Source organism: Panthera onca, chromosome A3, assembly GCF_046562875.1.
Source record: "Panthera onca isolate mPanOnc1 chromosome A3, mPanOnc1 haplotype 2, whole genome shotgun sequence".
Taxonomy (NCBI): domain Eukaryota; kingdom Metazoa; phylum Chordata; class Mammalia; order Carnivora; family Felidae; genus Panthera; species Panthera onca.
In genome coordinates, this window is record NC_138341.1 from 110,260,485 (window position 1) to 110,274,747 (window position 14,263).

At 45.2% G+C, this 14,263-nt stretch overlaps 1 protein-coding gene and 1 long non-coding RNA gene across 6 annotated transcripts in view; one reads left to right on the forward strand and one right to left on the reverse strand.

The window, feature by feature from the left end:
- Positions 1–7,381, reverse strand: part of ATRN (attractin) — a 159,916-nt gene extending 152,535 nt beyond the window's left edge. For all 5 annotated transcript variants that reach the window (XM_060613551.3, XM_060613532.3, XM_060613525.3 and 2 more), the window contains exon 1: positions 6,908–7,381. In XM_060613551.3, coding sequence (XP_060469534.2) covers positions 6,908–7,284 — 377 coding nt within the window. In that variant the 5' untranslated portion in view covers positions 7,285–7,381. The remainder of the gene's footprint in view (positions 1–6,907) is intronic.
- A 56-nt stretch (positions 7,382–7,437) lies between these two features.
- Positions 7,438–10,054, forward strand: LOC132665905 (uncharacterized). Its single transcript, XR_009604342.3, has 4 exons — positions 7,438–7,605; positions 8,319–8,512; positions 9,116–9,167; positions 9,680–10,054. It is a non-coding gene; the product is annotated as an uncharacterized LOC132665905 (long non-coding RNA).
- Positions 10,055–14,263: the final 4,209 nt, after the last annotated feature.

The window sequence follows — 14,263 nt, forward strand, 5'->3', positions numbered from 1 at the left end:
ATCTACCCTCTTCTAGAAGTTGCTGTGACCATAGGTGGGTTCCTATCACAACAATGCTAGCTATAACAGTTTCTAAGTTTTATATCCTCAGCACACAAAGCAGATGACAAAGCATCCCTTTCATTAAATATCCAGAGGAGAGAGCTCTCCAGAAAAAGTCCTGAGATTCACTTTAAGTCAGCTTAGATCACATGCCTACCTCAAACCTCCTAACAACCAGAGGCTGGAATGTCCTGATGGCTTAGCCCAGGTCAAGCATGCACCCTGAAGCTGGAGGTTGTTGGGAAAGGAAGAGCAAAGCCCATTATCACCTTCCAGGCTCACACCATTCCAACACATCCCTCACAGGTTATGCCCCAACAACATCCATGTTCAGTTCGCTAAGTGCTGTGGGTTGAATTGTGCCCCACAAAAAGATATGTTGGAGTCTAACCCTCGGTACCTGTAAACGTGACCTTATTTAGAAACAGAGAGGTTGCGATATACTCAAGATGAGGTCGTACTCAAACATCCAACATGACTGGCATCCTTACGAGACAAGAGACACACAGGGAAAGTGTCATGTGAATCTGAAGTGATGGAGGCAGAGACTAAAGTGATGCATCTACAAGCCAAGGAATGCTAACGATTGCTGGCAATTCCAGCAGCTAAGAATGGCATGGAACAGATTCTCCCTTAGAGCTTTCTGCGAGAACATGACACTACTGACACTTGATTTCAGACTTGTGACCTCCAGAACTGGAAGAAATTAAATTTCTGTTGTTTTAAGCTACCCAGTTTGTGGTACTTTGTTACAACAAACCTAGGAAACTAATACACTTAGGTAAGGATGATAGTCCATGATTCTTTGCCTTTGTACATGCTCTTTTCTCCTTCTGGAATGCTCATCTCTCCCAGATGGTCTGTCTATTCACACTAAACCTCAGATCTGCCCAAATGTTCTCTTCTTCCACCATGCCTTCCACCATGGCCCCTCTCCACTATGTTTGAGTCCAGCACCACATACTGCTTGCATTTTTATGATTAAATTTTAATTGCCTGTGCACATAGCTGTCCTCCCTTCAGAATTATGAGCTCTCCAACGGGATAGCAAGGCTTTCTTACCCACCTTTATATCAAGGCAAGTGAACAGCACCTAACACATAATAATCATTCAAAAGCTTCTATGTATTGAACAGGCTGATAGCTCATCTCAGAAAAAGATAATGGGTATGATTTCAGAGAATGGTCTATAGCAGATTATAGAGAACTGAAGATGGGCTTTGAGGTAGAATCTAGATAAGGAGATAAAAAGAATATGGGGGCGGCAAGAAGGTGTTAAATTTAGCAAATATGCAGAAAAACTACAAAGTAGATGAATATGATTAGGGAAAAAAGAATGTGTTTGGGGCAGTGGGAGCCTTCTGCTGAGGGGCATTTTCCAGGTAATAAGAGGAGTAGAAAAAGAAAAGAGGTTTCTGAGCAAGACCGTTGACACACGTTTTCAGGGGATTCCTATGACAAAGTGTTGAATGGACTCTGGAGGTGCAAGAGACCAGTCAGGGTGCAACAGAGGCAGGCCAGCAAGGAGGTGAAGGGCCAGAGGATCTAGGACAGCAGCAGCAGGAGTGCGAAGGAACACAATTTTAAGACTTTAGAGAAGAGAGAATAAACAGAAAAAGCAAAGGATTACTCTTTAGTTTTGACCTTTGGTTATTTCGCAGGATTGACTACTGAAATAAGAGAGTATAAAGGAAAAGACTATTTTTTTCCATGAGGATAAAAGTTTGTCTCAGATGGCTTACTATGAGGTGACCATAAAACATCCCAAAAAGATGCCCAGCATACAGAAGGCAAAGAAGTACCTGAGATTTATGAGAACAAAAGACACAGACGGCAATCATACAGGTAAGGATGACTTTTTTTGTAAGTCATAAAAAAGATATTGCAGAATTTTATTCTTTCATTCCACAAATATTTATTGTGCACCATGTCCTAGGCACTGTTCTAGGCTCTGGGAAGCCAGAGCTCATGGAGCTTATATTCTACTGGGGAACACAGACAAGTCTATTTGACTCATGAACATAAATTTAGGGCTTCAAGTTAATACTGCTTAGTAGTTATGATAAACCAAAACAAAAAAAATTTTTTTACCTTTTTCTTTTTTCAAATTTTATTTTCCAGACATTTCCTTTCATATAGGTATACATGTCCCTGATCAGTAGCCAAACAGGTTTGAGTAAGTTAAGGGTTTGTCTTTTCCTTTGGTTTGTTTGTTTGTTTGTTTATTTTAATGCCAGCATATTGCTGCAATAAATCTATTTTTCCTCCTTTGTTTCTTAATGGCATCAGGAAACCCTTCCAAAGAATGTTCATAAAGGGTGACTGGACTCAGAAAAAAATGAGAGGACAAATGGTACAATGGAAAGCAAGGGTATAGGAATTAACAAGGCCTGAATTCAAATCCCAGTCCAGTTTTTTCACAAGTTGTATAAGCTGGAGCAAGTTACTCAGTATCTCCAAGCTTCAGTTCACCCATCCGTGAAATGGGAATATCTTCACTCTAAGGATTAAAATAAGTAATTTCTAAATGGCACTTGACACAACACCTAGAAAAAAATGGGGAAAATGCTGGTGGCAGCTACTGCTGCGACTAATACCACCATCACCCCATATGCCCGGCACAAAATAGATGCTCAATAAATGCCTATTTCTTTTCTTTCTCTTTCTTTCGTTTTTTAAAATTTGTTGTAAATAATTTCTACGCCCAACGTGGGGCTTGAACTTATGACCCTGAGATCAAGAGACTCACGCTCTTCCAACTGAATGAGCCAGGCGCTGCATATTTTTTCCTTCTAGGGAAGGGAAGTTCTTAATATCCTGGGTAATTACAAGGCTCCCATTCACTAGGCTATTGTAGTCTATCCTCCTGAAACTTCCACTTGATAGAAGAATTACATGCAATTAATTTCATAAATGGGCTTACTATCTTTATTTCTAATTTGATGGCATGTATTTATCCTCCAAAGAAAAATTTCAATGGTGAGGTCACAAATAGAAGAAAATGATCACTGATGAGGTGCCTGGGTGGCTTGGTCGGTTAAGCATCTGACTCTTGATTTCTGTTCAGGTCATTATCTCGTGGTTCGTGGGATTGAGCCCCGCATCAGGGATTCTCTCTCTGCCCCTCCCCCTCAAAAAAATTTAAAAAAAAAATGATCACTGAATTATGAATGCTAACATAAAAATAAATGTAACTGGCACTGCTTTAGAAATCATCCATCAAAGATTCCATAGTAATTTTTACTAAACTGACACCACTAATAATATCCTCTGTGATTAATCACTTCTGTAGGAACTTTCATTTGGAAAAAAATTAAGTGATTTTCTAACTGCAACCACATAATAACACAAATTTTATACGACACCCTCAGAGTTGTCCAGAAGATTAAATGGCACAATGCATATGAAAACATTTGGCCAGGTCCCTGGCACATAGTATGCATCCAGCGATAACTTCAGTGAAATCTACTCCTCTTATTATCTTACATTCCTTTCAATTAACAGAAAAGACCTTATAACCACAATTTTCACACAGGAATTATGGAACTAGAAAGATTTAAAAAACACACTGACTTGATGCCATTCCAAACCAGAAAGGTATTCATTTGAATGTCTCTTCATTTAATAACAAAAAGGTCTGTGAGTTAAATCAAGACACGTACCACTATAATCAAAACCAACATTTCAGTCTTCCCCTAAAATAATCCTTCCACTAACAATTTAATGAAAGTTTTTTAAAAGGCCAGAGACATTAAGTTCCTCTTACTTTCATTTTTAAAAATGCAAATTCCAGAAGCCTACAAAATATACTGGAATTATCATGACCAAAGTCATAACTGTTTGCCCAGGAAAGAGCAGTGACACCGCCTCGAACCTGCTCAAATAGAGCATCCACAAAGACCAGGGGTGCCCCTTCACTCATGCATGACACCATCTGAGACAACCAGTGTCAGGACTGCTTATTCCCTATAACAAGTGGCTCTTCTCCAATCCTCTGGACTACAAGAAACCCCTGCTCTTTCTCCCTGGCAATCTCCCTCATACACAAATGACCCCAATGCTTACACCTGTCCTGCTAAGTGGATAGCCTAAGAGCACCCAATCTCAGTGTGTATAAAATCTCCTCCTGTGTCCCTATGTCTGTTAATTGTATTACTATCTTCTCAGTCGCCCAAGATAGGATCTAGTTTGCTTTCCCTCACCATCCCCCTCCCTTCCCAAGAATGAACCAGTTTCAAAGCAAGACCTGTCTTTTACCTCTGCAATACCACCTAGCACCTACCCTGCCTCCATTCCCACAGCCTATCTCAGGTTCTCATTACTGCCGTCCTGACCCAGGCCAGCCCCCACCCAGGTACCCAATGAGTCCACATACTCTGAAGAGTAGACAGACAGATCTTGCTATGCATGTTCCTCCACACCCTGTGGGCCCCCACTGCCTTCCACAGCATTCCAGATTCTCAGAACTTAAAGGACTCTTCTCTGACACAACCACCCATTCACTTGATCTTAGAAGATCTTCAAATTCAAAATGCTCTGGCCTTACTTTCAGGCCATTCCTGCTCTGGCTCCAATCTAAAATCCTGTAATGCCATGAAAATGAGAGTGAACTATGCCATTCCATTGCTCGATAGCTAAAGGTCAAAATTCTCAACTCAACCTACAGGGCTTCACATGGTCTGGCCCCTGCCTATCTCTCTAGTCTTGCCATGCTCCCATTTGCTCTCTGCTTCAGCTCTCTGGCCTTCTATCCAGCTTGCCATGATCCCCTTCATCCCAAGCCTCTGGACATGCTGGCCCTTTAGCACCCCACTCCTCACATAGGCAGTGCTATCCTACCCTTCAAATCTCAACTCAAAAGTCACTTATTCAACCACTAGCCTTACCATTCCAAACTAAGTCCTCTGTTTGTCCTCTATCCTTTCTTCCATAGCCTCAAGCAAAATAATAATAAATCAGTTATTAGATTTCCTATTCCCAAGCTAGAATGTAAGCTCCATAAGAGCAGGACTATGTTGGTCTTGTTTGCCACTGTATCTCACAACTTACCCCAGAGGAGCCCTCAACAAATATGAGTCAATTAATGTAATTCATAAATCAGAACACCCTAAGTTACAAGGCCACAGGGCGACTGGGTGGCTCAGTTGGTTAAGCATCTGACTCTTGGATTTTGGCTAAGGTCATGATCTCCCGGTTCACAGGATCAAGCCCCACATCAGGCTCTGTGCTGATGGCTTGGAGCCTGCTTCAGATTCCCTCTCTCTCTCCCTCTCTCTCTGCCCCTCCTGTGCATTATCTCTCTCTCTCAAAAATGAACTTAAAAAAAAAAAAAAAAAGTTACAAGGCCAGCCCCCACTACACACAGGTCATGAAATCACTTGGTTACTCCCTAACAATAAACAGCTCATCTCCTCAATGTTTCTGAGTTCCCCTGAAGATCTGACATTACATGAGTCTACAGTTCTACCATTCCAAACATCCCTCTCACAGGTCTCTTCTACACACCCTGGTACCAGCAATACTTTGCTTTCTGGGCTCCACAATTTTGCTTGCATCCTTCCTCCCATCTGGAATTTTTTTTTCCCAGCTATACATTTCCAAATCCTATTTTTCTTCAAATGCTCAAATCCAATGTCGCTTCTTCCTCGAAGTCTTCTTTGCATTCCCCCAGCTAGTCACAACCTCCCTCCCTGAATTCCCACAGGTTCTCCATTATTTCATTTAAGTCTGATCAAATGTCACTTCAAATGAGAGTTCCTCCTAAAGTTACTCACTGGTTATAATTTTCTATCAGGTCATCCTGTTTTATTTTCTTGACAGCATTTTACTATTATCTGAAATTATCTTGTTCATTTTTTCTTTACTTATTTGCTTATTAACTGCCTGTCTCCCCCACTGGAACGTAAGATCCATGAGAGCAGGGACCCTCTGTCTTGGTTTCCATATTTCCCCACTCCTCCACACCTGACATCAAAAATGTTTAGTAAAATCTGCCAAAGGCATGAATGACTCCGTAGTCCTTATGACTAGGGTCATTTGTGTACCTATCTTTCTCTTACTGTATTCCAAATTCCAGGTGGACTAGGTCAAAGTCTAGCTAATCTATTTGTTTGTGTGCATTACCTGGAAATCCTTTCACAACTGAAGCAAATAATAGATAACTTTTAATTAACGAATTAATGATCTCTCCAGGAGGTACTGTCCCAAACCAGGCCAACTCAGAACTCCATATTCTCCAGAAACCAGGGCATACAGGAACCTCCTTCTATGCCCTCTCCATCCTGTTCCAATCAGCCACCTCTAGTGAGCTTCAAAAGGCGAGTCTCTTCACTTTCCTCGAGCCAACAACCACTGATTCTATCTCTAATATCTCACAATCCTAACCTCTTCCTTCTATCTCCAGCCAACAAATCACTTCCAGGGCCCTGTTTCTTCAGAGTACCCTACATCTCCAATGAGTCGGAGAACTCATCAGGCCCTAGGGAACAAGGAGACGTTAAAACGAAGTGTTTCTTAAAGACTAGCTCTCTTTTCTTTTATACCCCGTTTATCCGAAAGCGGCCCAGTTTCAAGGACTGGCTTGGATACTCTTTGGGACCCTAAGCTTTCTTCTCATGTACCCGCCGCACCCAAATCCCTCTGTTGTGCCTCCACCCGTGCCTCGAACCTTTTCATCTTCCAGTACAAGACAACCCTAGGCCAGAGACGATGATCTCCTCGGAAGCAAAGGGTCCTCAAACACCGAGGGGCGGCCGTACCCTCCCCACTTACTGTCCGGCATCTGCCTCCGGCCTGGAGCCATCTCGGCGCCCCTTAGCCTCAGTCTCCCTCTGGGCCTGACCCTCCAACACCACCCCCCACTCACCTGAAGCGGCCCCCGCAGTGCTGGCATTGCTCGCCCACCCAGCCGGTGGGACAGACGCACTGGCCGGTGCCAGGGTTGCAGCGGCCGCCGTTGACACAGGGTCGGTCACATTCCTTGGCCTCGGCTGCGGCTGAGCCCGACACCGCCGACGCCGCTGCCGCGGCCTCGGCCGCCCAGGGCAGCAGCAGCAGCGGCGGCGGGAGCAGCAGCAGCAGCAGCAGCAGCAGCCGCGGGAGGCGCAGCCCGGCCCCCAGCCCCGGCCTCCCAGCCCCGGTCGCGTCCCAGTCCCAGCGCTGCCCGCCGTTCCTGCCCGCAAGCGCTGTCGCCGCCGTCCTGCTCCTCAGCCTCGCCTTAGTCGCCGCCGCCGCCGCCACCATCTTCCCGGGGCTGAGACGGCGCCCCGCGAACACATACACACACCGCACGGCCGGCTCCGCTTTGCCTGGCCGTGCGGGGCGGGGCTGGGCGGACGGTGGCTCGGGCGGTCAATCCTGGGGGCGGGGCCAGAGCTGCGCGGTAGGCGGAGCGGTGCGTGCGTGCGTGGGCGGCGCGCGGCGCGCGGGCCGTCCTCTAGCACACGCGGCCTTGGAGGCGGGTGTCTGACCCTTGGTCTACCGCTTGCTGAGGCCCCTTGCCCCTCGGGTCAGAGGCGCCTTTGCGCTCCGGTTCTTAGCCTTCTCTCGGTGCCCCGGCGACAGGTTAGCATCCCTGAGGCAGCCTCTTACCGTTGGCTGCCTGGGAGCCGTCCGCTCTGCTAGCAAAGCCGGCTGTGTTGAGGACTGCCCTTCCGGAGACCCCGGCGTGTGTCATCGCTCTGCCTGCGGGGGACTACCTGCGGGGCAGAAGGGGCCTAGAAGGCTTCGTCGTGGTGTGCGGTACTGTAGAAAGAGTGCTGCGCACCAGCCTCTGCTTTCCCCTCTGTAAAGTAGGGATGACGAAGTAACACGTGTATTAACCACAGCGCATAGGCTATGCGCAATAAATGCCCAATACTCTTGAGTGAAGAGTTCAGCTTCCTTGATTCAGGCCGATCCAGTGGCCGACCAGAGCCCCCCCCCCCCTTAATTCTGTGGAGGAAGTTGGGGGTTATCTTACTTTGCACTATATGTTCTCAAATACCTCTTAAGAGAGGCCAGCACCCTCAGCCCACCGCACACATCTGCACCTAGAGCCCTTCTTGTCAGGTAGTTTGTTACTTTGGTGGCCCCAGTGAAACAAGCCTCCTGACAGTGTAACCTTGTGTGGCCGTCAACCCTGGAATCTGGACTGGACCTGTGACTCGATTTAACCAATGGCAGAACGTGGCAGAAGTGACTGTGCCAATTACAGATACGAGCTTTGAGAATACCTGGTAACCTTGATTTTGATTTTGATAATCCTGAGCTGCTCCCCCTCTTCCACCTTGCTGTAGAAAGATGACACAGAGACATAGAGAGGGAAAGGCCCTGAGACATGGAGAAGTCGAGACCCAATTACCACCAAGAAGTGAAGTCCCAGACACATGTACCTGGAGAACCCATCCCAGCTGAGGGACCAGTCATTGAGGGAAGAAGCCACCTAGGTTGTCCCAGCCATCTGAGCTGTTCCTCATTACCTGGAACAGAGGTAAGTCTTTCCTCCTGTGCCTTTTCCAAAATCCTGAGAAACTGGCTGTCAGTTGAAGCCTCTAAGTTTTAGAGAGGTTTATTACTCAGCAATAGATAACCACACATTGTCTGACGTAAGCCTTGTGTTGTGAGGAATATTCCTGTGTCAGCTCAGAGTTTGAGCACCATGCAGTCCCTGGGAAACAAAGAAATCCACTTTTGCTTTACCTTAGAGCTCAGAATTCTAGAATATACCCCCGTACTCATACCTAGGTCCGGACCTACCTTCCTGTGTATCCACTTCAAGGCAGGTGAAGCCTAACAGCCCACCAGTCTCCGCCCTCAGCTCTCCACCCACACATCCCTCCTATTGTTACACAAAACACATTGTTCAGCTTGGGCCCTACCACAGGCATTCTGGTTTGCAGGTGGTTTTTGCTGCAGTGTCCTACAGGGGCTGTGTAGAATGAGGTGGGAATGGAAGACATGGCCCTACCCTCTGGCAAGAACCCAGTCAGATGGAGGTGGCTTACATGAAGCTATGCCCTGGCTTCAGGAAGCACTGCTCTCCCTACTCCCCCAGGCCAGAAATGGAACCAGACTTTCCCTTCTTTCTTCACAGCAAAACCGAGGCCAGGCTGTGAAGTTTCACATAATTTTACGAATACTCAGAGGTAAGAGAAAATGGTTTGCGTCCACAGGGCAGCAATATGGCTGCCCTAGAACCTTGCTACAGCAAATGTTTTCCTCTTTAATCTACTCCCTTCTCTGGTTCTCTTTCCTTAGCCATGTTTTGCTCAAATGATCTTGCCTTAAAAAAAATGAAATCTGGGACGCCTGAGTGGCTCCGTCGGTTAAGCGTCCGACCTCCACTCAGGTCGTGATCTAGCAGTTCGTGAGTTCGAGCCCCAGGTCGGGCTCTGCGCTGACAGCTCAGAGCCTGGAGCCTGCTTCAGATTCTGTGTCTCCCTTTCTCTGCCCCTGCCCCGCTCACACTCTGTCTCTCTGTATCTCAAAAATGAATAAACGCTAAAAAAATTTTTTTTAATAAAAAACAAACAAAATCTTACCTTGACTATGCAGGGAAATACTGCAATCTTCTTTCTCCTTTACTGTTGTCAAAGAGTCTCCTGCACTTTATACTTTTGCATGGTGGAATTAAAGATGGCTACAAATTGTTTTGCAGTCCTTCCATGGAAAGATGGGGACTAATTCCCCCAACTCCTTGAATCTGGGCTGGTCTTAGTGTTTGTTGCACCAATAGACTGTGGTGGAAGTGAAATACTGAAACTTCTGAGTCAAGGTCCAAGAAGTTTTGCTGCTTCTTTCTGAGTGCCTTCGAACACTTGCTCTGAGGAAATCCAGCTGCCATAAAAGAAGCCCAGCTAATCTGATACTGCCATATTGCAAGGAAGCAGCCGCAGCCATTCCGGACCCTAGCCATTCGGTTCTTCCCAGTTAAGACCCCAGACACTAATGAAGCAGAGGGGGTGCCACCTCTGCTAACCCACCCAAACCACGGATACATGAACAAAGTAAATAAATGTACTTCTCTAAGCCACTAAGTTTGGGGATGGTTTGTTTTAGGACTGCAATAAATTCCCAAAATACTCTAACTTCCTGCCTCCAAAGATAAGAATAAGTCTTTAAGGTAAACTTGATTAACAATGGCTGTATAATTGTATATACATATAGGATGTACAATGAGTCATTTATATATAATACACAGAGGGTTCTGATCATTGGGTCATTCTTCCTGAAAAGGGTCATTGCAGCTCCAGAAGCATGTCTGCTGGACTCCTTACACCTTACCACCAACACTCTATGACTGTTCTATCTGAAATCCCACACCATCTTTTTCTCCACTAGTCCTTTCAAGGTGGCCACTTCCAGGACCTAGAAATTTTAATGTTAATGGCAAGGAATTCCAATGGCAAAAAATTCCTGGAACTGCTTTAAGTCCAGACTCCACATAACAGAGTCCTCACCAACTGCGTGGCCAAGGAGGTTTGTATCCACTAAGACGGTTTGAAGTTACCTCTGCCCATTTTTTCCTTCTTTTTTTTTTTTTTTTTTAAACTCAGGAAAGGCATTCTCTCTGTTTGTATGCCCTTTGCTCTCTCTAATTTCATGTCATCATTTTCTATATCTTTGCATTGTCTCCAGGTCGTGGACATGGATGTTTTTAACAATTGTTTGGCTTTTACTCATGCATTGTCTTAGGTCAGTTTCCTTAGAAGCAGAGCCCGAAACAGGATTTATTATGAGAGTACTCTCTGGAGAAAGGCAATGAAGGAAGCAGGACAGATAGGGAAGGGAGCTAAGCAAAGATGTGGTCTTATCTGGAGTCAAGAGGCGGCCTAAACCTATGGAGAGCCTTGAGACATAGATTGTATCTAAGAGTTGATTCCACCTTGAGACAAGAAGGCATTGTTTTGTATACAAATCTCATTTGGCAGCCAGCCAACACTCACAGCCATAAGAAAGATCCAAAAAAAAATTTGGGAGGGGGATCAGTCTACTGTATACAACAAATACTTATGGAGCACTGGATTGTACGGATGAACGCGCCCTGGTAAGATCTATCTGATCAAGCTGTCTGACCTTCCCTAAGTATCAAGAGACTTCACTCTGTGCTATTGGAAAAATCAACATTTTTTATGTCAAGGATCTTCTTATACTCTTCATCTATTTGGAACAAAGCAATTCCCTAATTATAGATATCAGAATCTTACCTAACATGTAAGGTACTATATTGCCTGTGAAAAAGGTTGATCCTGAGGGTTTGGAACAAACACAATGGTAGCAATGGTAGCTCCCGTGTGAAGGATAGGTCAACTTACAAACATAAGATCCCTATAGTACTTGGGAGGCTCTACAAGTAAATGTTCAGGGATCCTTGATCTGGGAGCATAGGATTAGCCCCCTTAGCTGTTGTCAGAGCTCCTGGTGGCTGCCATAGGTAAGCCCCACGAATACAGGAAGTGGCCTTTATATCAACTCAAAGGACAGAGGACTTGAAAAAAACCTTATAATCCAAGTTACAATTAGTTATTAAACTTAAAATGGTGCTTTAAAAGAAATGTCCACAGGGGTGCCTGGGTGGCTCAGTCAGTTTATAGCGTCTGACTTCGGCTCAGGTCATGATCTCATGGCTTGTGAGTTTGAGCCCTGCATCGGGCTCGGAGCCTGGAGCCTGCTTTGGATTCTCTGTCTCCCTCTCTCTCTCTGCCCCTCCCCAGCTCATGCGCTCGCTCTCTCTCTCTCTCTCTCTCTCTCTCTCTCAAAAATAAACATTCAAAAAAATTTTTTTTAAATAAAAGAAATTTCCACAAATTCTTTGATAGTCTCATTAAAAGTTGGAGTTTAATTCCTCTCTGTAGAATAAAGGCCAGACTTAGTGACTCTCTTCTAACAACTTGAATGTGGTAGAATTATACTATATATATTCTGAGGCTAGGCCATACAAAGGATAGTTTCTCCTTCCCCTCTTCCTCTCCTTCACATTCTCCCTCTCCTCCCTGTCCTTCTCTCTTCATTTGCTTTGGAGGAAGCCAGCCATCATGTCATGAGGACACTTGAGCAGCCTGTGGAGAGGCACAGGTGGGGAGGAACGGGAACCTGCCACGAAGAACCAGCACATACTTACCAGACGTGTGTAAGACAACTTGGAAATGGATCCTTTGGCCCCTGTCAGGGCTTCAGATGATGCCAGTCCTGGCCAACATCTTGACTGAGACCTCACAAAAGACCATGAGCCAGAATTGCCTAGTCAAGCTGTTCCTGAATTTCTGACCCATAAAAACTGTGAAGATAATAAATTGTTGTAGGCCGCTAAATTTGGGGGCAGTTTGTCTTACAGCAGTAGGTAATTAACACAGGCCACAAGAATTTGGAAGTCCCCCTAAATATACCCAACACCATAACAGAAGATACTACCATTGAGACAGTATGGCAAACCCGTGGAAGATGTCCATTTCCTTGTTTCCTGCTTTGGCTCATAGAGAAGCCAATTCTCTAAGCTGGCTCCCATGAAAGCCCACTGTGCTGGTGCAGCCAGAAACACCGTCTCTATTGCTAGTGCTTGCCCAAGGCACGGATATAAACTGCTGCCAGTGTTGTGATCAAGGCTCCTGATGCCCACACAGAGGTCCCCATCTCATGTTGCTGCCAAGCCATTGGCATAAACTCCCATCATCTGAGAAGCCACTGGCAGCAATGCAGCCTTCATTACAGGGAGGTGGTTCTTGTGTTCACTTGTACTATGACCGCGGCCAGAACCCCAGTATGGAGGAGGGGTAGCAGATAACCCTGTGTACAGAACCAGCTCACCAAAAGCATGGTCTGTGGCTAGAGATATGGCCCAGATTGCAGTGTTTATTTACCAAGTTAAACAGGCTAAAGCCAGATCAGCATATCAAAAATGACTCAAGCAACAGGGAGAGTTTAGCTATGAACTCAGTGAGTCAGGGTCAAGGGCATTGATTACGTACAGAGTTGAAAGAGGACAGAAAGAAAGCAGACTTGCAAGAGTCCTGGGCTTGGGGTAGCTTTGAAGTGTATTTCTATGGCCACTGGTCTGAGCCTCCCATCCTTAGGGTTTGTTTGAAGCCATCACACCCCTTTCTCCCATATGCATTTCAAGGCTATAGCTTCTTTTTGTGTATGAAATTCTCACAGAATTGCCAGGGCTCAAGACTGTGTCTGATACTGGCAAGGGAGCTTGAACACTCTTCTATTAGCTTAGGTTCCCCGGAAAGAAAGCCCTGAGGCAAGAAGTCAAGGTTAATGTGGGATGTAATCCCAGGAAACAGGAGAGTAGGGAAGTGAAACAGGGAAGGGAAGAAAATCAATACAGAATGTGTTATTAGTCAGTGACTAGTGTGAGCCATTCCACAGGGAAATTCCACAGAGGGAACTCTGGGAAGTGGTACAGGACACATGTCTCAGAGAGGCTAGGGGGCAAGGGTGTTTACAGGTATTTATATACCAACTCCAGTCAGCCATTGTTAATATCTGCTAGGGGAGAGAGTGTTAATTACTGAGGGGACCAACACAGAGATAGAGACACTGGTTGATCAGTTTTTTATTTGTTTATTGACCACTTAGGTCTCCCCTTCTGTGAAGTGAGCATTCATATCCTTTGCCCACTTTTCTATTGAATTGCTTCTTTTTCTTACGGATTTGTGAGTATCACTTCTATATTCAGATACTAGTCTTTTCTTCATTATATGTGTAACAAATACCACTTTCTTTATAGTATCATCTAATAAATTATCTTTAATGTATATAAATTTATCAATCTTTTCTCAATAGTCTGTGATTTTCTTTTTTTTTTTTTCTTGAGAGAGAGGGAGCACGCCTATGAGCAGGGGAGGGGCAGAGGGAGAGAGAGAATCTTAAGCAAGCTCCACGGCCAGGGCCATTGAGGCCCTGAAGGGACTCAATCTCATGACAGCGAGATCATGACCTGAGCCAAAATCAAGAGTCAGACTCTTAACTGACTGAGCTTCCCAGGAGCCCTGGTAGTCTGTGCTTTTCATGTCTTGTTTAAGAAATCCTTTCCTACCTTGAGGTTAAAGAGATGATAATTTACCAGGAATTTTTGCTTTTTACAGATAGTTTTTTTTTTAATGTTTGAGAAAGACATAGCATGAGTGGGGGAGGGGCAGAGAGAGACAGAAACAGAATCTGAAACAGGCTCCAGGTTCCAAGCTGTCGGCACAGAGCCGGATGCAGGGCTCAAACTTGGAAATGGCAAGATCATGAC